The sequence below is a fragment of the Mobula hypostoma genome, chromosome 3 (genome assembly GCF_963921235.1).
Source record: "Mobula hypostoma chromosome 3, sMobHyp1.1, whole genome shotgun sequence".
NCBI lineage: Eukaryota > Metazoa > Chordata > Chondrichthyes > Myliobatiformes > Myliobatidae > Mobula > Mobula hypostoma.
In genome coordinates, this window is record NC_086099.1 from 97,521,399 (window position 1) to 97,541,022 (window position 19,624).

The window sequence follows — 19,624 nt, forward strand, 5'->3', positions numbered from 1 at the left end:
CCTGAGGGTAGCTGCACCTTGGCACAAGAGGAGGCCAGGGACCAACACGTTGGAATGGGAAGCGGTAATAAAATGTTTAGACAATGGGAAGTACGTTGATGGAACGGAGGTGCTCGACAAAGCAGTCCCTCAATTTACGACAGGTCTCACCAATGTAGAGGAGGCTGCATTGGGACACCGGAAACAATAGACAACCCCAGCAGATTCACAAGTGAAGTGTTGCCTCAGCAGGAAGGACTGCCTGGGGCTTGACTGGAGGAAGAGGAGGTGTAAGTGCAAGTGTAGCACTGAGGCTGTTTGCAGGGGTAAGTGCCATGAGGGAGATTAGTAGGGAGGGACAAATGGACAGAGGAGGGAAGCGATCCCTGCAAAAAGTGGAGGGAGCAGGAGGTAAAGGTAAGTTTTGTGATAGGATCTCTTTGGAGATGGCAGAAATTGTGAAGGATAATCAGTTGGATGCGGATGCTGATGGGATGGTATGTAAGACCATAAAAGAGAGGAGCAGAATTAAGCTATTTGGCCCATCAAGTCTCCTCATCCATTTTATCACGGCTGATGCATTTACCCTTATAGTCCCAATCTCCTGCCTTCTCTGTGTCCCTTCATGCCATGAGGGCATTAAGAACCTGCCAACCTCTGTCCTAAATACACATACAGCCTTGGCCTCCACAGCTGCCTGTGGTAACGAATTCCACAGATTCACCACTTTCTGGCTGGAGAAATCCCTCCTCATCTCTGTTCTAAAAGGACAACCCTCTGTTCTGAGGCAGAATCCTCTGGTCTTAGACTCCCCCCACCACAGGAAATATCCTCTCCACCAAAGCCTTTCAACATTCGATAGGTTTCAATGAGGTCATCCTTCAACTCTTCTGAATTCTGAGTCAAATGCTCTTCATATATTTCAACCTTGGAATTATTTTCACGAACTTCCTTTGAAGCCGCTCCAATGTCAGCCCATATTTTCTTTGACAAGGGGCCCAGAACTGCTCACAATACTACAAGTGAGGCCTCATCACTGCTTTATAAAGCCTCAACATTACATCCTTGCTTTTGTATTCTAGTGCTCTCAAATGAATGCTAACATCATATTTGCCTTCCTTATCACTGAATCAACCTGCAAATTAACATTTAGGGAATCCTACACGAGGACTCCCAAATCACCTTGCAACTTAGATTTTTAAATTTTTTCTCCATTTAGAAAACTTGTAAATTTTCTCTCTTTTTATTTCTTCTGCCAAAGTGCATGACCATAAACTTCCCAACACTCTATTCTATCTGCCACTTCTTTGCCCGTTCTCCTAATGCATACAAGTCTTTTTGTAATCTCTCTGCTTCCTCAAAGCTACCTGCACCTCCACCTATCTTCCTTTCATATGCAAACTTGGCCACAAATCCATCAATGCCGTCATCCAAGTCATGGACATATAACGTAAAAAGAAACCGTCCGAAAAGAGACCCACTCGTCACTTGCAACCAACCAGAAAAGGCTCCATTTTTTTCTCACTCTTTGCCTCCTACCAATCAGCCACTGCTTTATCCATGCTAGTATCTTTCCTGTAATACTGTGGGCTCTTGTTAAGCAGCCTCATGTGTGGCAACTTGTTAAAGGCCTTCTGAAAATCCAAGTACACAACACCCACCAATTCTCCTTTGTCTATCCTGCTTGTTATTTCTTCAAAGAATTCCAACAGATTTGTCAGACATGATTTTCCCTTAAGGAAACCATGCTGATTATGGCCTATTGTATCATGTGCCTCTAAGTACCCCAAAACCACATCTTTAACAAATGACTCCAACTTCTTTCCAACCACTGAGGTCAGACTAACTTGTCTATAATTTCCTTTCTTCTGCCTTCCAACCTTCTTGAAGAGTGGAGTGATATTCGTAATTTTCCATTCCTCCAGAACCATGTCAGAATCATGGATCTTGAAAGATTATTACTAATACCTTCACAATCTATTCAGCCACCTTTTTTCTGAACCCTGAAGTGTACACCATCTGTTCCAGATAACTTACCTAAATTTAGAGCTTTCAGTTTCCCAAGAACCTTCTCCCTATTAATGGCAACTTCACACACTTCTGCTCACTGATATTCCTGAACTTCCTACATACTCCAAAATACTTATTCAGTGCATTCGCCATTTCCTTGCCCCCTATTACTACATCTCCGGCATTGTTTTCCAGTGGTCCGATAGCCACCCTTGCCTCTCTTTTACACTTTTATGCATTTGAAGAAACTTTTAGCATCCCCTTGAATATTATTGGCTATCTTACCTTTGTATTCCATCTTTTCCTTCTTAGTGACATTTTTAATTGCCCGTTGGTTTTTAAAAGCTTCCTAATCCTTTAACTTCCCACTAATTTTTGCTCTATTATATGCCCTCTCTTTGGCGTTTATGTTGGCTTTGCTTTCACTTGTCAGCCACAGTTGCGTCATCCTGCCCTTAGAATACTTGCTTCTTTTTGGGATGTATATATCCTGCGTCTTCCAAATTGTTTCCAGACATTCCAGCCTTTGCTGCTCTGCCGTCATCCTACCAGTGTTCTTTTCCAATCAATTTTGGCCAGCTCCTCTCTCATGCCTCTGTAATTTCTGTTACTCTACTGTAAAACCAATACATCTGACTTTAGCTTCTCCTTAAATTGCAGGGTGAATTCTGTCATATTATGATCATTAGTCCCCAATGGGTTCCCTGACCTTAAGCTCTCTAATCAATTGTATTTCATTGCACAGCACCCAATCCAGAATAGCTGTTCCCTTAGAGGGATCAACTACAAGCTGCTCTAAAAAGCCACCTCGTAAGCATTCTAGAAATTCCCTCTCTTGGAATCCAGCACCAAGCTCGATCTACCTGCATACTGAACTCTCTCATGACTATTGTAAAATTGCCCTTTTGGCATTGATTTTCTATCTCCCATTGTAATTTGTAGGCCACATCCTTACTACTGTTTGGGGTCTAAGTATAATTCCCATCTGGGTCTCTTTATCCTTGCAATTTCTTAGCTCTGTCCACAATGATTCAACACCTTCCGACCCTATGTCAGCTCTTTCAAATGATTTGATTTCACTTTTCACCAACAGAGTAACGCCAACCCTCTGCCTTCCTGTCTGTCCTTTCGATACAATGTGTAACCTTGGATACAAAGCTCCAAGCTACAATCTTCTTTCAGACATGGTTCAGTAATACCTACAACATCATACACGGCAATCTGTAACTGTGCTACAAGTTCATCTACCTTATTCCGTATACTGCACGCTTCAAATATAACACCTTCAGTCCTGTATTCACCCTTTTCGATTTTGTCCGCCTTTTACGTTGCAACTCATCCTGTTGACTGCAATTTTGCCCTTTCATCAGCCTCTCCTTAATAGCAGTCTCACTACACTGTGACTCTAAACGAACTTCCTCATCCTCTGCACTATCATTCTGGTTCCCAACCCCCTGCCAAACCAGTTTAAACCCTCCCAAACAACTCTAGCAAACCTGCCCACAATGATATTGGTTCCCCTTGGGTTCAGGCATAACCCAACCTTCTGTACAGGTCATACCTTCCCCAGAAGAGATCCCAATGATCCATAAACCTGAAGGACGAGAGGAATTCTATCATTGGTAAACCATAGGGAAGATGGGGTGAGTGCAGATGTTCAGGAAATGCAGGAGATGCAGGTGAGGGCAACACCAATTGTGGAGGGAGGAAAACCCTGCTCTTTAAAGAAGGAGAACATCTCTGATGTCCTGGAATGGGAAGCCACGTCCTGGGAACAGAGTGCACTTAAAATATTAAGTTAAAAAATAACTTGATAGCTTGCCGTATCTTAGCAAGCTAAACTAGAGGTGGAAAGGCTCATAAAGGATGTCACGACATAGTTGTTGTGTTCCAAAGGTACAGTCTTGGTAACAGATATATCAATTGTATTTTAATGCAAAATTCTAGGCACCGCAGTCCAAAATAATATACTACTTTATTTCTGGTAGTGTGCTGGGGCTTTTTCAGATTAAGGAGAAGGAAGTGCTGGGCCTTCTGAAAAACATTAAGGTTGATAAATCCACAGGGCCTGAAGGCATATATCCCAGAATACTGAAAGAAGCAAGGGAGGAGATTGCTGGGATTTTGACAAAGATCTTTGTGTCCTCACAAGCAACAAGGCAAGTTCCCGGAGAACCGGACAGCAGAAAATATCATTCCCTTGTTCAAGAGGGGAAATAGGCTTAGTCCAGATAATTATAAGCCTCTGAGCCTCATGTCAGTGGTAGGGACGGTATTGGAGAGGATATAGAAGGATAGGATTGATGAGCATTTGGAAAGGCACGGTCTTTTTAGGAACAATATGCATGTCTTTGTGCAGAGCATGGTGATCCCTTAAAGACCTGATCTAGATTTTTGAAAAGGTGACAAAGATGTTTGATTACCGCAAGTTAGCGGACGTTATCTCCATAGACCTTTGTAAGGCATTTGATAAGGTCCTTCATCGAAGGTTGACTCAGAAGATAAAACTGCATGGGATCCAGGGTGAATTGTATGTAAGGACTTGGAAGAGGCTTGTTCATAGGAGACAGAGAGTAGGGCAGGAGCCTGTTATTCTAGCTGGAGATCAGTGATTTCAATGATGCTCCCCAGAGATTGGCACTGGGACCTCTATTTATGACATATATCAATGACTTGATGACAATGTAATTGGTGGATTAGTAAGTTTGCAGGTGACAAACATTAACGAAGCACTGGACAGAAAAAGGACTATCAAAGAGTAGAGTGGGATATAGATTAGTAACAGATATGGGCAGAGAAGTAGCAGATGGAGTTTAATCTGAGCATGTGTCAGCTGAAACATTTAGGGTGGCACAGTAGAGAACCAGGTTCAATTCCCGCTGCTGCCTGAATGGAGATTTGCTCGTTTTCCCTGTGACTGCGTAGGTTTCCTCCAGGTGCTCTGGTTTCCTCCCACAGTCCAAAGATGTACCAGTTAGTAGGTTAATTGGTCACTGTAAACTGTCCCATGATTAGGCTAGAGTTAAACCGGGGGTTGCTGGGCAGCGCTGCTCGAAAGGCTGGAAAGGCCTATTCCACGCTGTATCTTAATAAATAATAAATTTTAAAAATGAAAGGAGAAAGTATACAGTTAATGGTGTGCCCCTTAAAATCACTGAGATAGAGAGAGACCCTGGGATCCAGTTACAAAGTTCACTGGAAGTGGCTATGCAACTGGATAAGGAGATAAAGGCACAGAGCATGCTTGTCTTCATTGGTAGAGGAGTACAAGAACAAGAAAGTCAAGCTGCAGCTACACAAAACTTTAGTTATACCACACTTGGAGTAGCGTGCGCCATTCTGGTCACCCACTGTGCAAAGGAATTGGAGAGTGTAGAGAGGGTGCAGAAGAGAATAACCAGGATGATGCCTGGATTAGAGGGTGTGAGTGATAAAAGGAAAGAATGTACAAACCTGAGCTGCTCTCCCTACAGCGTCCAAGACTAAGGCGAGATCTGACGGATGTAGACAAATTACACAAGGAATAGATGAGGTACGCAGTAAGAATTAGTACACCAGGATAGAAATATAAAACACCAGATGATATGTTTTAAGGTGGGGGGGGAATATTAAAAAGTGACACGAGAGGCAAGTTGTTTTTTTAAAAAACGCAGACAGCTGTAGGTACCTGGTGTGGGTAAACAGGGATATTAGTGGAAGTAGGCAGTCGTTGGAATTTAAGAGGCTTTCAGATAGACATGGAAATCCGAAGGGATTAGAGGGATATGGATGATTCACAGGAGGAGCATATTTAGTGTAAATTGGCATTAAGATTAGCACAACATTGGGGGTTGAATGGCCCACAGTTTTGTGTTCCAGGTAAATAGCTGCATCCATTTTAGGGATGATAAGAATGCAACGAAAAGTACCTGGATCTCCTATTTGGACCATCACTGTCAACTGCACAATCATCCTCCACCGCTCGACCTATTTGACAACTGTACCTTCGAATATCTTCATTCCTGCGGACTATTAGGAAGAAAAAAAAGACACCTCAGCTTTTCCAGTACAAATACTCACAAATACAATTACCAAATATTTCCCCTAAAGAAAAGCATAGCATATATAAATGGACTGCAATAAATGCAGTATAAAAAATCCCAAGTCTTTTCAACAGTAACATTATCAAATAGCAGGATAGCCAAAAGCTTAATCAAAGTGGAGATTATAAGAAGCAACTTAAAGATAATGGAAAAGGTCAAGGACAAGGACAGAGTTTCAGAGCATGAGGTCTAACTGCTGAAATCATGTACATACATGATTAGATATTGCAAAAGCTCTTCTTTTTTCATCAAGTATAAAAGCAGTTTCATAAGGTGGCTAAGAAAGCGATTGCTCATTTGTGAAGCTCTGTGTTCAGATATGCAGAAGCATAGCACTTTGCACTCTCCCTGACACAATGCACACTCTAAGGCACTCATTTATAACATTTCTGCACAATGTTGCTTGGTAATTCTGTCCCTTAGAGTTTAATATGAATATTTCCACAAAGCTTCTCCTAGGATCACTCATTACTATTTGAGATTGTAGGCTGATAATTTGTAGAACTTATATTCAACTTTAGTTTATTTCAAGTTCTCATGAGAAACAGACCATCACCTGGTGTTCCCAACCATATTTAACTGTGCCAGATACGGAGCACAGTTCAGACTGAGCCTCTGCATCTGTTAAGGCTTCAAGCAAAGCTATAGGGAATGCCCCACTGCCCCCATCACCACTCCCTCTGACTGCCCTTCAATGAGAGCTGTGTGTCATTACGTGGGTAAATAATAAAGAACTTCAGTTCCCAGTGGGCAGTGCGGGTGGTTCACCCTGAAACCGGAACTGGAAATTATGTTGGTGAGCTGGTCACACAATGGTGAGCTGAAAGCTGTTCTGTAAATAAAATGTACAAGTGTTAAACCCATGCTAAGTTTATCTTCATTAAAAAAGATAACATGGCGTCAGAAGTTGCCGTGAGGTCTAAACATGAAGCGTACATGCCCGAGTGAGGGAAAGACTGACTGAGTACTGAAGGTGCTAGCAGCAACTGAAGTCGGCCAGCAAGCAAGCATTGTGTCTCAAAGTTCACCAAGAAATTCAGGTGAGAGGCTGAGAGTTCCTATCAAGGCTAAGTCCTCCTATACCGAAGCTGTTTACCAGCAATTTAGTGGATAATTGGAAACGCTTCAAACAGCAATTCAACATATATTTAGTGGCTAGCAGAACGGGAGGGGCTGATGAAAAATTGAAAGAGTCTATTTTTCTATATGTAATTAACCAAGATGCCTTGGACATCTATAACAGTTCATACATTGAAGAGACAGCTTTTACATTCGACATGCTGATGACAAAATTTGAGGAGCATTTTGTCCCAAGTAAAAGCACAAACATTTGAGAGATACAAGTTTCCTTCCTGTGACCAGAAACAAGGTGTTAAGTTTTGACCATACCTAAAAGTTGAATTTCACGCAAGTCCTGTGAGTTTGGCGATTTGAGAAACTCACCAGCTAGAGGCAAAATAGTTTGCAGAATCCCAGCTAATGGGCTCAGAGAAAAACTGCTCAATGAAAAAGATTTGATGCTGTGGATACGCGTAGAGCAGTGGAGACCACACGAGCACAAGCTAAGGAGCTGCACAGTGGAGAAACAACAGGCATACTATCAAAACAGGGGTGCAGTGCACAAGGCATTTCCCAAAGCAGTGGCAAAGCAAAAGGGAAGGCCCAAACAGCAAATGCAGCAAATATGGAGGTAGTCAGGTCCTGCTTATGTAAAGCCCTGCAATAATTGAGGGAAGAAGAATCATTTCGCAAAGTGCTGCAAAGCTGGGGCTACCAAGAGAAAGTTGCACATAGTTTCTGAGGAAATTGAGGAAGTCTTTGTAGATTTCCTGCTGACTGCTGGTGCTGGTAAAACAGAATGGATCATTCCAGTGACTGTGAATGAGACAGTAACTGACACTGGAGCCCAGGTAAATTAGTAATCTATGGATGATTACAAGACTCTCAAAGTAAAGAGCAAGATTTACCCAGTAAAATTAAAAGTGACAGGCTATACTGGAGAGAATGATCCAGTAAAAGTGGACTATATAGTGACCTTCAAGCACAATGGGCAGCACCTAAAAGCACAGGTGCTGATTGTAGAGAAGAGAATACAGACAATATTAGGTCTGAGTATTGTGAAAAACTCAACCTGGTTGAAAGAATTTTCATAGTGGCTTCACAGACCAAAGATGAACACCCAACACTCGTGGAAGAGTAAGTAGATGTCTTTGAGGGATATGGATGCTTACCTGGTGGCCACAAATTCATGTAGATGAGACAGCAACCCCTGTTGTCCATGCATGCAGGAAAGTTCCATTTGCATTTAGAGACAAACTTAAGCAAGAAATGGCACACATGGAACAGATAAATATCATACAGAAAATTGAAAAACCAACAGATTGGGTGAGCTGACTGGTTCAAAAGAAAAATGGAGCATTGTGGATTTGTTTGGACGCATAAAGCCATCAAGAGAAAGTATTTTAAATTGTCAACACGGGAGGAGCTCAAGCCCCAGTATGCAGGTGCCAAGTGATTTCATAAACTTGACGCATTATCTGGGTTTTGGCAGGTGAAGCTTGATGAGGCAAGATCGAGACTGTGTACTTTTAACACACCACAGAGGTGATATTACCTTCATCAGCTACCATATGGAATTCTGTCTGCACCATGTCTACCATAAAACCATCCACATGATCTTTGAAGCCATACCTGGTGTTGAGACCATGAGGGATGACATCATTATCCTGACTGATACAGGTACTTGACGTGACAAAGAATGTCAATTTGAAATTAAAGAAAAATGTGAGTTTGATGTTAAGACACTGACTTTCATAGGACATGTCCTATCAGAAGAGGGAGTGAAGCTAACCCAAGAAAGATGTCAGCCACTGGAAACATGGAGAGGCCCCAAAACAAGTAAGAGGGGAGACATTTCCTGGGGATGGCGACTTACCTGACTAAGTTCATCCCTCTACTGTCTACTGTGTCAGCATCACTTAGGTCACTCCTTGAGTAGCAAAACGAGTAGATTTGGTCTCATGAGCAAGAAGAATGTTTCCAGAGGCTGAAAAGAGTCCTAACTGAAGAACCTATGCTGAAGTTTTATAATCCATAAAGGAGTACTAGGATCTTAGCTCTTGCATCCCAGTATGGTCTGGGAACAGTACTACTGCAGTAGCATAACAGCACATGGCAACTTGTAGCCTATGCATCAAGTGCTTTAACAAGTACAGAAGCCAGCTATGCACAGATAGAGAAAGAGCTTCTCACCAGCATATATGCATGTGAAAGGTTCCATTAGTATATCTATGGACAAGCTTTTGAAGTGGAGACAGACCACAACCCATTGGTTTCAATTGTGTTCAAACCACTGACTGTCCCATGAGAATTTAGTATATGTTGATAAAACTGCAGAAATACGACGTGAATATGGTCTAAAAACCAAGAAAATACATGTTTGCTGCTGATGTGCTGTCTCGAGCAGTCAACAAGAAAGAAGAGAGTGACCAAGAAATTAATGCTGATATACAGGACAATGTTGACATGACTGTCACCTCCATTCCAGTATCTTCCAATAGAACAGAGAAGATTATGAAAGCAGTAGGGACGGTCAGAACAATGAAATTACTCAAAGAGACAATACAGAAAGGATGGCCAGCAACCAAGAACGATTGTCCAACGTGCACTTGGGATAATTGGGCATGCAGAGCTGAACTGACAGTAGTTGAAATATGGTCTTCAAAAGGGAACAGACCTGTGATCCCAGTGTTGAATGCAAGGAACCGCTCCAAAAGATACGTGAAGTGCACCTCGGTGAGGAAAAAATGTAAACGTAAGGCTCAGGGAGTGATGTACCTACCAAAAAGGAACCAAGACATCAGCCAGACCTCTTCTTCAAGTGAAAGATGCCTTAATTAAACAGAATCAAGCAGAACTGCTTACACCACACCCTGTACCAGATAGCCCATACTTTCAAAATTGGAGTGGATCTGTCTGATTGTAATGGGAAGAATCATATTATTCTAACAGACTACTTTTCCAGTTACCCAGAGGTCACAATACTACAATCAACATCCAGCAAAGCAGTCATCACCTTCCTGAAAGCTGTGTTTGTGAGGCATGGAGTTCCATGTGAGGTTGTATCAGTCAATGGTCCACAATTTTTGAGCCGTGAATTCGAGTCCTTTGCTCATGACTGGGAGGTTTCAACATACAACTTCAAGCCCACATCACAGAAATCTAATGGCCTAGCAGAGAGTTCAGTCAAGGTGGTGTAGGGACTCATGGAGAAGGCACAAGATGGACGAGAGGATTTCCACAAAAGTCTGATAATTTACAGAAGTGCACCACTGCAGAATGGCCTTTCACCAGCCCAAATGCTGACGGGTCAACACATATGCACTAACCTTCTAGTGCATGAAACCTGTTGACACCTAATGCAGCACACAAGGTCAAACTGGCTAAAGAGAAAGGGAAAGAAAAGCAGAAACAGTCAGTATCATGACAAGACTGCGAAAAGCCTACCAGCCCTGAAGCCTGGGGATGAAGTGTGAAACCAAGTTCACAATTCAGGCACGTGGTCCATTAAAGAGCAGCTTCACATTCTTATCAGATCCAGACAAAGTCAGGGACACCTCTGAGAAGAAACTGTGTGGATTTATGATCACAAGCTCCAACCCATAGCTGTGACAAGTCACTTGTCAGTACATCAAAGTGGCCAGCAGATGTAAAAACTGAACACATTAATCAGAGGTCTCAGGAAGACACTAATACTAACACAGCAAATGAAAGCAGTACATCTATGGAAACAAACAGCAGACTGAAAAGGATAATCAAACCATTGATTGAAAGTTGATGAGTGAATAAGGGACTATATTTGCTCATTACAATTAAGTTATTATAGATACTTCTGTTGGAAAGGATTATTGTTCCTTGCAGGTTTTTGAGGACACAGTATTATGTTTGTCTTTCTTTGAAAGGGGAAGATGTGTCATTCTGTGTGTACATAAAAAAGAACTTAATTTCCCAGTGGGCAACGTGGGCAGCTCACTCCGAACCGGATATGACGTTGGTGAGCTGGTTGCACATGCTCAGTGTTGAGCTGAAGCCATTCTGTAAATAAAATGTTCTAGCATTAAACCCACGCTAAGTTTATCTTTATTATGAACAAACATAACAAGCAGAACCAGTTCTCTTGTTTAAATCGCAGGCTTTTTTTTTGTTTAAATACTTCTTATATTCAGAGATAATTACTATGGCCTCCTCTACATCGGCGAGACAACGTACATTGGGGAACTGCTCTGTTAAGCATCTTTGCTGCATTTGCAACAGGGAGGATTTCCTGGCGGCCAAACATTTTAATTCCACTTCCCATTCCATTTCAGTAGGTCAGCTGATGGTCTTCTCTACTACCATGATGAGGCCACCCGCAGGCTGGACAGCAACATTCGTATTCCATTTGGGTAGCCTTCAACCTGACAGCATGAACATTGAATTCTCTAACTTCCAATAATTTTCTCCCATCTCCATTCTCTCCTTTTCCATTGTCTATTCTGGCCCCCCTCTTACTCCTTCTCTTCTCCTCGCCTGCTTATCACCTCCCTCTGGTGCCCCTCCTCCTCTCCTTTCTTCTATAGTCCACTCTTCATTTCTATCAGATTCTTTCTTCTTCAACCCTTTAACTGTTCCAACTATTACCTCCCAGCTTCTCACTTTATTCCCCTACCGCACCCTCCTACCTTCCCCTTCACCTGGCTTCACTTATCACTTTCCAGCTTGTACTCCTTCCCCTTCTCCCACCTTCTTATTCTGGCTTCTCTCCCCTTCCTTCCAGGTCCTGATGAAGGGTCTTGGCCTGAAATGTCACCCCTCTATTCCTTTCAGAGATGCTGCCAGATCTACTGAGTTACCTTCAATGTTTTTAATTAATTCAGTTTAATTAGTAAAAACAAATAGGCTTAACTTCCTTTTTCATTTGCATCTTCAGGCTACGAATCCCCAAATCAGTTTCGAATTCCAGACTCACCTAATCACAAACAAGGGAAAATCTGCAGATGCTGGAAACCCGAGCAACACACACAAAATGCTGGAGGAACTCAGCAGGTCAGGCAGCACCTAAGGAAAAGAGCACAGTCGAGTTTTGGACCGAGACCCTTTGGCAGGACTGGGCTTCAGCCCGAAACATCGACTGTACTCTTTTCCATGGCACTGCCTGGCCTGCTGTATTCCTCCAGCATTTTGTGTGTGCTGCTCATGATAGATCTACCTAGGTCTAGGAATTACTAAAGTGGGAGGAACTAAACATGGGCAGTTTGTCACGTTTCATCTCCAATGAGCTGCGCAAGAACTGCAGGCAACAACATACGTCTGTGTATTTTAATCTGGTGGTGTTTGATCAGGAGTAAATGTCTTTAAAAAAAATATGGATGAGAGGGATGGTGAATTTTGCATATGGGGAGCAAAATTTTAAAGGAGCTGTAAATTTTGAAAAGTAAAGGAGAAAGTAGGAAAAGTCCGTTTTGAATTGGACAAGAACGAACTTGACAGCAGCATGGATCCAGTCAGTAGCCATTGTGCTTGGGTCAGCTCACAAGCTGGATGTCTTTGGAATGAAAGGCATATAAGATTGGAAGTTAGGGGGTCATGTGGACCATAGGGACTCCAATCATTCTGGTTCAAAGTAAAATCAGCAATCATAGATGCTAAAGGATTAGTCTGAGCACAAGGCAGTCAATGGATTGTGAACCTGATGTTCAACTACACTTCCGGTAAGATGGCGACGAGCATACATGCAGCAGTTTCTTGGGGGCCAACCAAAGGTGCTTTTTCCTTTGTTAAATGTGTTTTTATACAGAGTAAGACTATTCTTGACTCCAATAACTATGCGTACAGCAGCCCACCACATCAGTGAGTTGCTCATTGTTTGGAGTACCCGACCGAGGTGTTGCAAGAGCTGGCTGGTGGTTCAGAAAAGGCGAGTCGGCCCATTGGGCCAAGAGAGTCATGTCGGGCCGGGGCGGTCGAGACGGGCTGTTGGATTGGAGCCGGGCTGTCGGGTTTCAGGAAAAGCCAGATTGGGTTCAGAAGAGTTGACCAAACCGCGAGTGACTGTCTTGGATGTTTATTTTGCAATCACAAGACCCTGTTGGTCCATTGTTTTGTGGTGAGACAGGCAGCGAGGCAGCAGCGTCGCCTTGTTTGTAGTGAGGACTTGGCCTCAATCCTCGGGCTTGTGTTGTAGTGTGGCGTCTGGACTTGGTTGGCAGTGGCCTCTCCCACCAGTGTTGGATCAGCGTAATTACAGGGTGGACTGCCAGGAACCATCAATCTGTGGGACATGTTGCTCAGGGTCATGGACTAAAGATATGTTTTCTTACGTGACTTTTTTTTGTTCCTTCCTTTCTCATCATTTTGAATGCGCATGTACGTTTTTGCACTTTAGCCCAAGAGAAATACTGTCTCATTCAGCTGTTATCCATGTGTGGTTTGAATGACTAGTAAATTTGATTTGATAGATCATCATAATACACACATGCTCGAGCTAAGCTCACATTGATGAATGACAGAATTGAGACTGAGGAATCAGATGATCTTAATACATAGTGAGCAAAGACTAGATTCACAGCAGATGCGATGCAGCCACTACAGGAGGAATAGCTAAGACTTGGGAAACTATCTGCAGTAACACAGGCAGGGAGGAACAAGCTTATTTAGTAGTACATTAGAGAAGATGGTGCACGCTGGTACGATCTGTCACGAAAAATGTTTTTCAGCGAGACTGAAAGGATGAAACATGCGCATGGTCACAGAGACCATGACAAAGAGGCTCAGATCATCCACATTGAGAAATCTCAACAGTTCAGCTTCTGACTCACTGGTGACATTTGTTCTCTCTCTCAGCTCCTCAGAGCCCTGGCTCCTGCACTACCTTCAAGCTTACCTGGTTCACAGGAAAATTTTTACAATACTGCTTAACATCCAAGAAAAGGTGAATGAAAGTATGCTGTGATATTAGTAACAATACCATTCAATCATGCAGAGGATTTGCTAGTTCAGCAAAGTCCTGAGCATGCTGAATTATCACATTTTTACTGTATTGTGCCCTCAGTTATGGCTGCTTAATTCTGCAGCTCAGACAGAATGATTAGGGTGACCCAAACGTGAAGTCATGAAAATGATCAGCATGAATTATGAAGTTAAAAGCTTTGCAAAGAACAGCATGACCGGACAACGTTTGAATGTGTTTTACTTTTGAGTAAGGACATGAGGCAAACTAGCTTGAATGGACTAAGTCAGCATCCAAGGAGTGGGAATTATTTGCAACATCATACGAGTCTGGGGCAGGAAGAGAGGTTGATGGGCTAGGAAGTTGAGTTGGATTCAATTACCAGACTTTAGCTTGGGGGCCAGTGCTAATGAAAAAAACCTGACAGATTTGGATATTAAAAGTTACCTTGTCGATAATCCAGGTCAGAAGAAGTAAGAGAAGGGCTCTCGCTTGATGCACTATATGTGTCACTATGACGAGGTGAACGTACCTCTGCAGTTTCTTTAAAACATGAAAAAGGATATCAACATTATGTGTGGAGCAACATCCAAACAATGATTTGTAACACCTCCCACCCCAACCACCACCAAATCCATCAAATCAAAGTAAGTTAATTACTGTTATATGGAATTTTATGAACAATCATACTTGTCCATGAAAAATTCCACCATGTTCTTCAATTTTTTAAGATAAAATTCTTCTTTATGTTTCCTACAAAATGGACAATTTCATGTTTCTCATTACATACTCCATTTGCTAGTATTTTGCTCACTCACACCGCTTATCCATATTCTTTTCCTTTCCCTTTACAGCTTACTTACTTTGTGCCATTGGCAAATTTAGCAAACATACAGGTCTCTGCACATCACAGGCATTTCTGAGAAGTGACCTCACATATGTAATAAAGAGAAGCTAATAAGAAATAGAAAAACATGAAAAGATCTTAATCGTACATTGAAAAAGTGGATTTGTAGGCTTTGAAGTGAACATATGCCATTTAACAGTATGCTGATCATGAAACAAACAAAGCTCTATTATGACCAACTGAAAATTTAAGGTAATTGCAAATATTCAGCAGGCTGGTTGCAGAAATTTAAAAAAAGGCAAGGCATTCATTTTTTAAAGATAAACCATCTGCTGATTATAAAGCAGTAGAGAAATTCATTGATGAGTATATGAAGATCATTAATGATGAAAACTTAATACTAGAAATAGTCTATCTTCATTATATTAATGGCACGTAATAATTTTTATGTTAAGTCTGTATACATTATGAACAAAGGCTACTTACCAGTGGTGCAAAAATTCAGAGTCAGAAATTATGCCGATCCTAAGCTATCACACTTTCTATTCCAAAAACCAAAATCTGATAAACTTACGGTCCCAAAAATTTTGGATGAGAGGTATTCAACCTGTATTTATGTAAATTGTGAGCCACCAAAGCACCACACTTTTAAGACCTTACCAACCAGACAGATCTCCATTTATACCTATTTGATTGTTTCCTGTTAGCCTGCTATTACTACATCCATGCCAAACTGTTACCTTTAATACTATCAGCTTTTATTTTTTCCAATAATTTTTATTGTAACATCTTACTACACCTTCTGTCAATCTAAACAGTATACTAACAGTACAAATAACTTCCTCAAAGAATTCCAAAGTTATAGATCACTGTCCATTAATATAGGAATGTCTGATCATCCCTATGTTTTGAGGTTTTCCAGATCTTCTTTTGTACAGGAAGAATATCCTAACTTCTGTATTAACCAGCCACTCTTATCCAATTAACTGCCTTCTGTATTCTCTGACCAGAAGAGGTAGCTTCTTGTTATCCATGCTACCGGATTCTTTAACCTTTAACTGCAGTTAGATCATCCCTTAATAAGACACAAGACAAAGGAGCAGAAGTCGGCCATTCGGCCCATCGAGTCTGCTCCGCCATTTTATCATGAGCTGATCCATTCTCCCATTTAGTCCCACACCCCTGCCTTCTCACCATAACCTCTGATATCCTGGCTACTCAGATACCTATCAATCTCTGCCTTAAATACACCCAATGACTTGGCCTCCACTGCCACCCATGGCAACAAATTCCATAGATTCACCACCCTCTGGCAAAAAAAATTTCTTCGCATTTCTGTTCTGAATGGGCGCCCTTCAATCCTTAAGTCATGCCCTCTTGTACTAGATTCCCCCATCATGGGAAACAACTTTGCCACATCCACTTGTCCATGCCTTTCAACATTCGAAATGTTTCTATCAGGTCTCCCTTCATTCTTCTAAACTCCAAGGAATACAGTCCAAGAGCGGACAAATGTTCCCCATATATTAACCCTCTCATTCCCAGAATCATTCTAGTGAATCTTCTCTGTACCCTCTCCAACGTCAGAGGAGACCAAAACTGCCCACAGTACTCCAAGTGAGGTCTCACCAGTGCCTTATAAAGCCTCAACATCACATCCCTGCTCCTGTACTCTATTCCTCTAGAAATGAATGCCAACATTGCATTCACCTTCTTCACCACTGACTCAACCTGGAGGTTAACCTTAAGGGTATCCAGTACTAGGACTCCCAAGTCCCGTTGCATCTCAGAACTTTGAACTCCCTCCCCATTTAAATAATAGTCTGCCCATTTATTTCTTCTGCCAAAGTGCATAACCATACACTTTCCAACATTGTAATTCATTTGCTACTTCTTTGCCCATTCTTCCAATCTATCCAAGTCTCTTTGCAGACTCTCTGTTACCTCAGCACTGCCGGCCCCTCCACCTATCTTCATATCGTCAGCAAACTTAGCCACAAAGCCATCTATTCCATTATCCAAATCATTGATGTACAATATAAAAAGAAGTGGCCCCAACACGGACCCCTGTGGAACACCACTGGTAACCAGCAGCCAACCAGAATAGGATCCCTTTATTCCCACTCTCTGTTTCCTGCCAATCAGCCAACGCTCTATCCATGTATGTAACTTCCCCGTAATTCCATGGGCTCTTATATTGTTAAGTAGCCTCATGTGTGGCACCTTGTCAAAGGTCTTCTGAAAATCCAAATATACAACATCCACTGCATCTCCCTTGTCTAGCCTACTTGTAATTTCCTCAAAAAATTGTAATAGGTTTGTCAGGCAGGATTTTCCTTTAAGGAATCCATGCTGAGTTCTGCCTATCTTGTCATATGCCTCCAGGTACTCTGTAACCTCATCCTTGACAATCGACTCCAACAACTTCCCAACCACCGATGTCAAGCTAACAGGTCTATAATTTCCTTTTTGCTTCCTTGCCCCCTTCTTAAATAGCAGAGTGACATTTGCAATCTTCCAGTCCTCCGGAACCATGCCAGAATCTATCGACTTTTGAAAGATCATCGCTAATGCCTCCGCAATCTCCACAGCTACTTCCTTCAGAACACGAGGGTGCATTCCATCTGGTCCAGGAGATTTATCTATCCTTAGACTATTCAGCTTCCCGAGTACTTTCTCTGTCGAAATTGTGACAGCGCACACTTCTCTTCCCTGCCACCCTTGAGTGTCCGGTATACTGCTGATGTCTTCCTCAGTGAAGACTGATGCAAAATAGTCATTCAGTTCCTCTGCCATCTCCTTATCTCCCATTACAATTTCTCCAGCATCATTTTCTATCGGTCCTATATCTGCTCTCACCTGTCCTTTACTGTTTATATACTTGAAAAAGCTTTTATTATCCTCTTTGATATTATTTGCTAGCTTCCTTTCAAAGTTCATCTTTTCCCTCTTCATGACCTTCTTAGTTTCCTTTTGTAAGCTTTTAAAAACTTCCCAATCCTCTGTCTTCCCACTAATTTTTGCTTCCTTGTATGCCCTCTCCTTTGCTTTAACTTTGGCTTTGACTTCTCTTGTCAACCGCAGTTGCAAGCTTTTTCCATTCGAAAATTTCTTCTTTTTTGGAATATACCTGTCTTGCACCTTCCTCACTTCTCACATAAACTCCAGCCACTGCTGCTTTGCCGTCCTCCCCGCCAGTGTCCCTTTCTAGTTAACTTTGGCCAGTTCCTCTCTCATGCCACTGTAATTTCCTTTACTCCACTGAAATACCGACACATCAGATTTCGGCTTCTCTTTTTCAAATTTCACAGTGAACTCAATCATGTTATGATCACCGCCTCCTAAGGGTTCCTTCACCTCATTCTCTCTAATCACCTCCGGTTCATTACACAATACCCAGTTCAGTGCAGCCGATCCCCTAGTGGGCTCAACAACAAGCTGTTCTAAAAAGCCATCTCGCAGACATTCTACAAATTCTCTCTCTTGAGATCCAGTGCCGACCTGATTTTCCCAATCCACTCGCATGTTAAAATCCCCCACAATTATCATAACACTGCCCTTCTGACAAGCCCTTTCTATTTCCTGTTGTAATTTGTAGTCCACATCACTGCAGTTGTTTGGAGGCCTATAAATAACTGCCATCAGGGTCGTTTCACCCCTGCAATTTCTTAGCTCAACCCATAAAGATTCTGCACCTTCCGATCCTATATCACCTCTTTCTAATGATTTAATATCATTTCTTACCAATAAAGCCACGCCTCCCCCTCTGCCTACCTTCCTATCCTTCCGATACACCGTGTATCCTTGGATGTTCAGCTCCCAGAGACATGCATCCTTTAGCCACGTCTCAGTGATGGCCACAATATCATACCTGCCAATCCGTAGCTGTACAACAAGATCATCCACCTTATTCCTTGTGCTGCGTGCATTGAAGTATAACACCTTAAGACCAGTATTTGGTACTTTTCGCTTTGATTTCACTGCAACTCATCCCAATGGCTACAAATCTGCCCCATCACCTGCCTGTCTTTCCTGACATCTTTACTGCTCACTATCTTAGATTTATTTCTGTTTTCCCCTTCCTCCGCTCCATCATTCCGGTTCTCATACCCCTGCCAAATTAGTTTAAACCCTCCTTAACAGCTCTATTCAACCTTCCCGCCAGGATATTGATCCCCTTCGGGTTCAGGTGTAACCTGTCCTTTTTGAACAGGTCATACTTCCCCCAGAAGAGATCCCAATTATCCAAGAATCTGAAGCCCTGCCCCCTGCACTAGTCTCTCTGCCACGCATTCATCTACCTGATCCTACTATTCTTGCCCTCACTCACACGTGGCACAGGTAGCAATCCTGAGATTACTACCCTGGAGGTCCTGCTTCTCAGCTTCCTTCCTAACTCCCAGAAATCTCTCTTCAGGACCTCCTCCCTTGTCCCATCTATGTCATTGGTCCCAACATGTATCAAGACAATTGGCTGCTCGCCCTCCCCCTTCAGAATATTCAGGACCCGATCAGAGACATCCTGTACCCTGGCACCTGGGAGGAAACACACCATGTGGGTATCTCTATCAGGCTCACAGAATCTCCTGTCCATTCCCCTGACTATGGAATCCCCTATGAGTACTGCATTCCTCTTCTCCCTCCTTCCCTCCTGCACAACAGCGCCAGGCTCAGTGCCAGAGACCCGGTCACCGTGGCATCCCCTGTCAGTTCATCTCC

General features: G+C 42.5%; 1 protein-coding gene across 3 annotated transcripts in view; it reads right to left on the bottom strand.

The window, feature by feature from the left end:
• Positions 1–19,624, bottom strand: part of ptpn13 (protein tyrosine phosphatase non-receptor type 13) — a 262,225-nt gene that overhangs the window by 132,287 nt on the left and 110,314 nt on the right. For all 3 annotated transcript variants that reach the window (XM_063043507.1, XM_063043508.1, XM_063043506.1), the window contains exons 8-9: positions 14,506–14,601; positions 5,898–5,997 (exon numbers count right to left, since the gene is read on the bottom strand). In XM_063043507.1, coding sequence (XP_062899577.1) covers positions 5,898–5,997; positions 14,506–14,601 — 196 coding nt within the window. The remainder of the gene's footprint in view (positions 1–5,897; positions 5,998–14,505; positions 14,602–19,624) is intronic.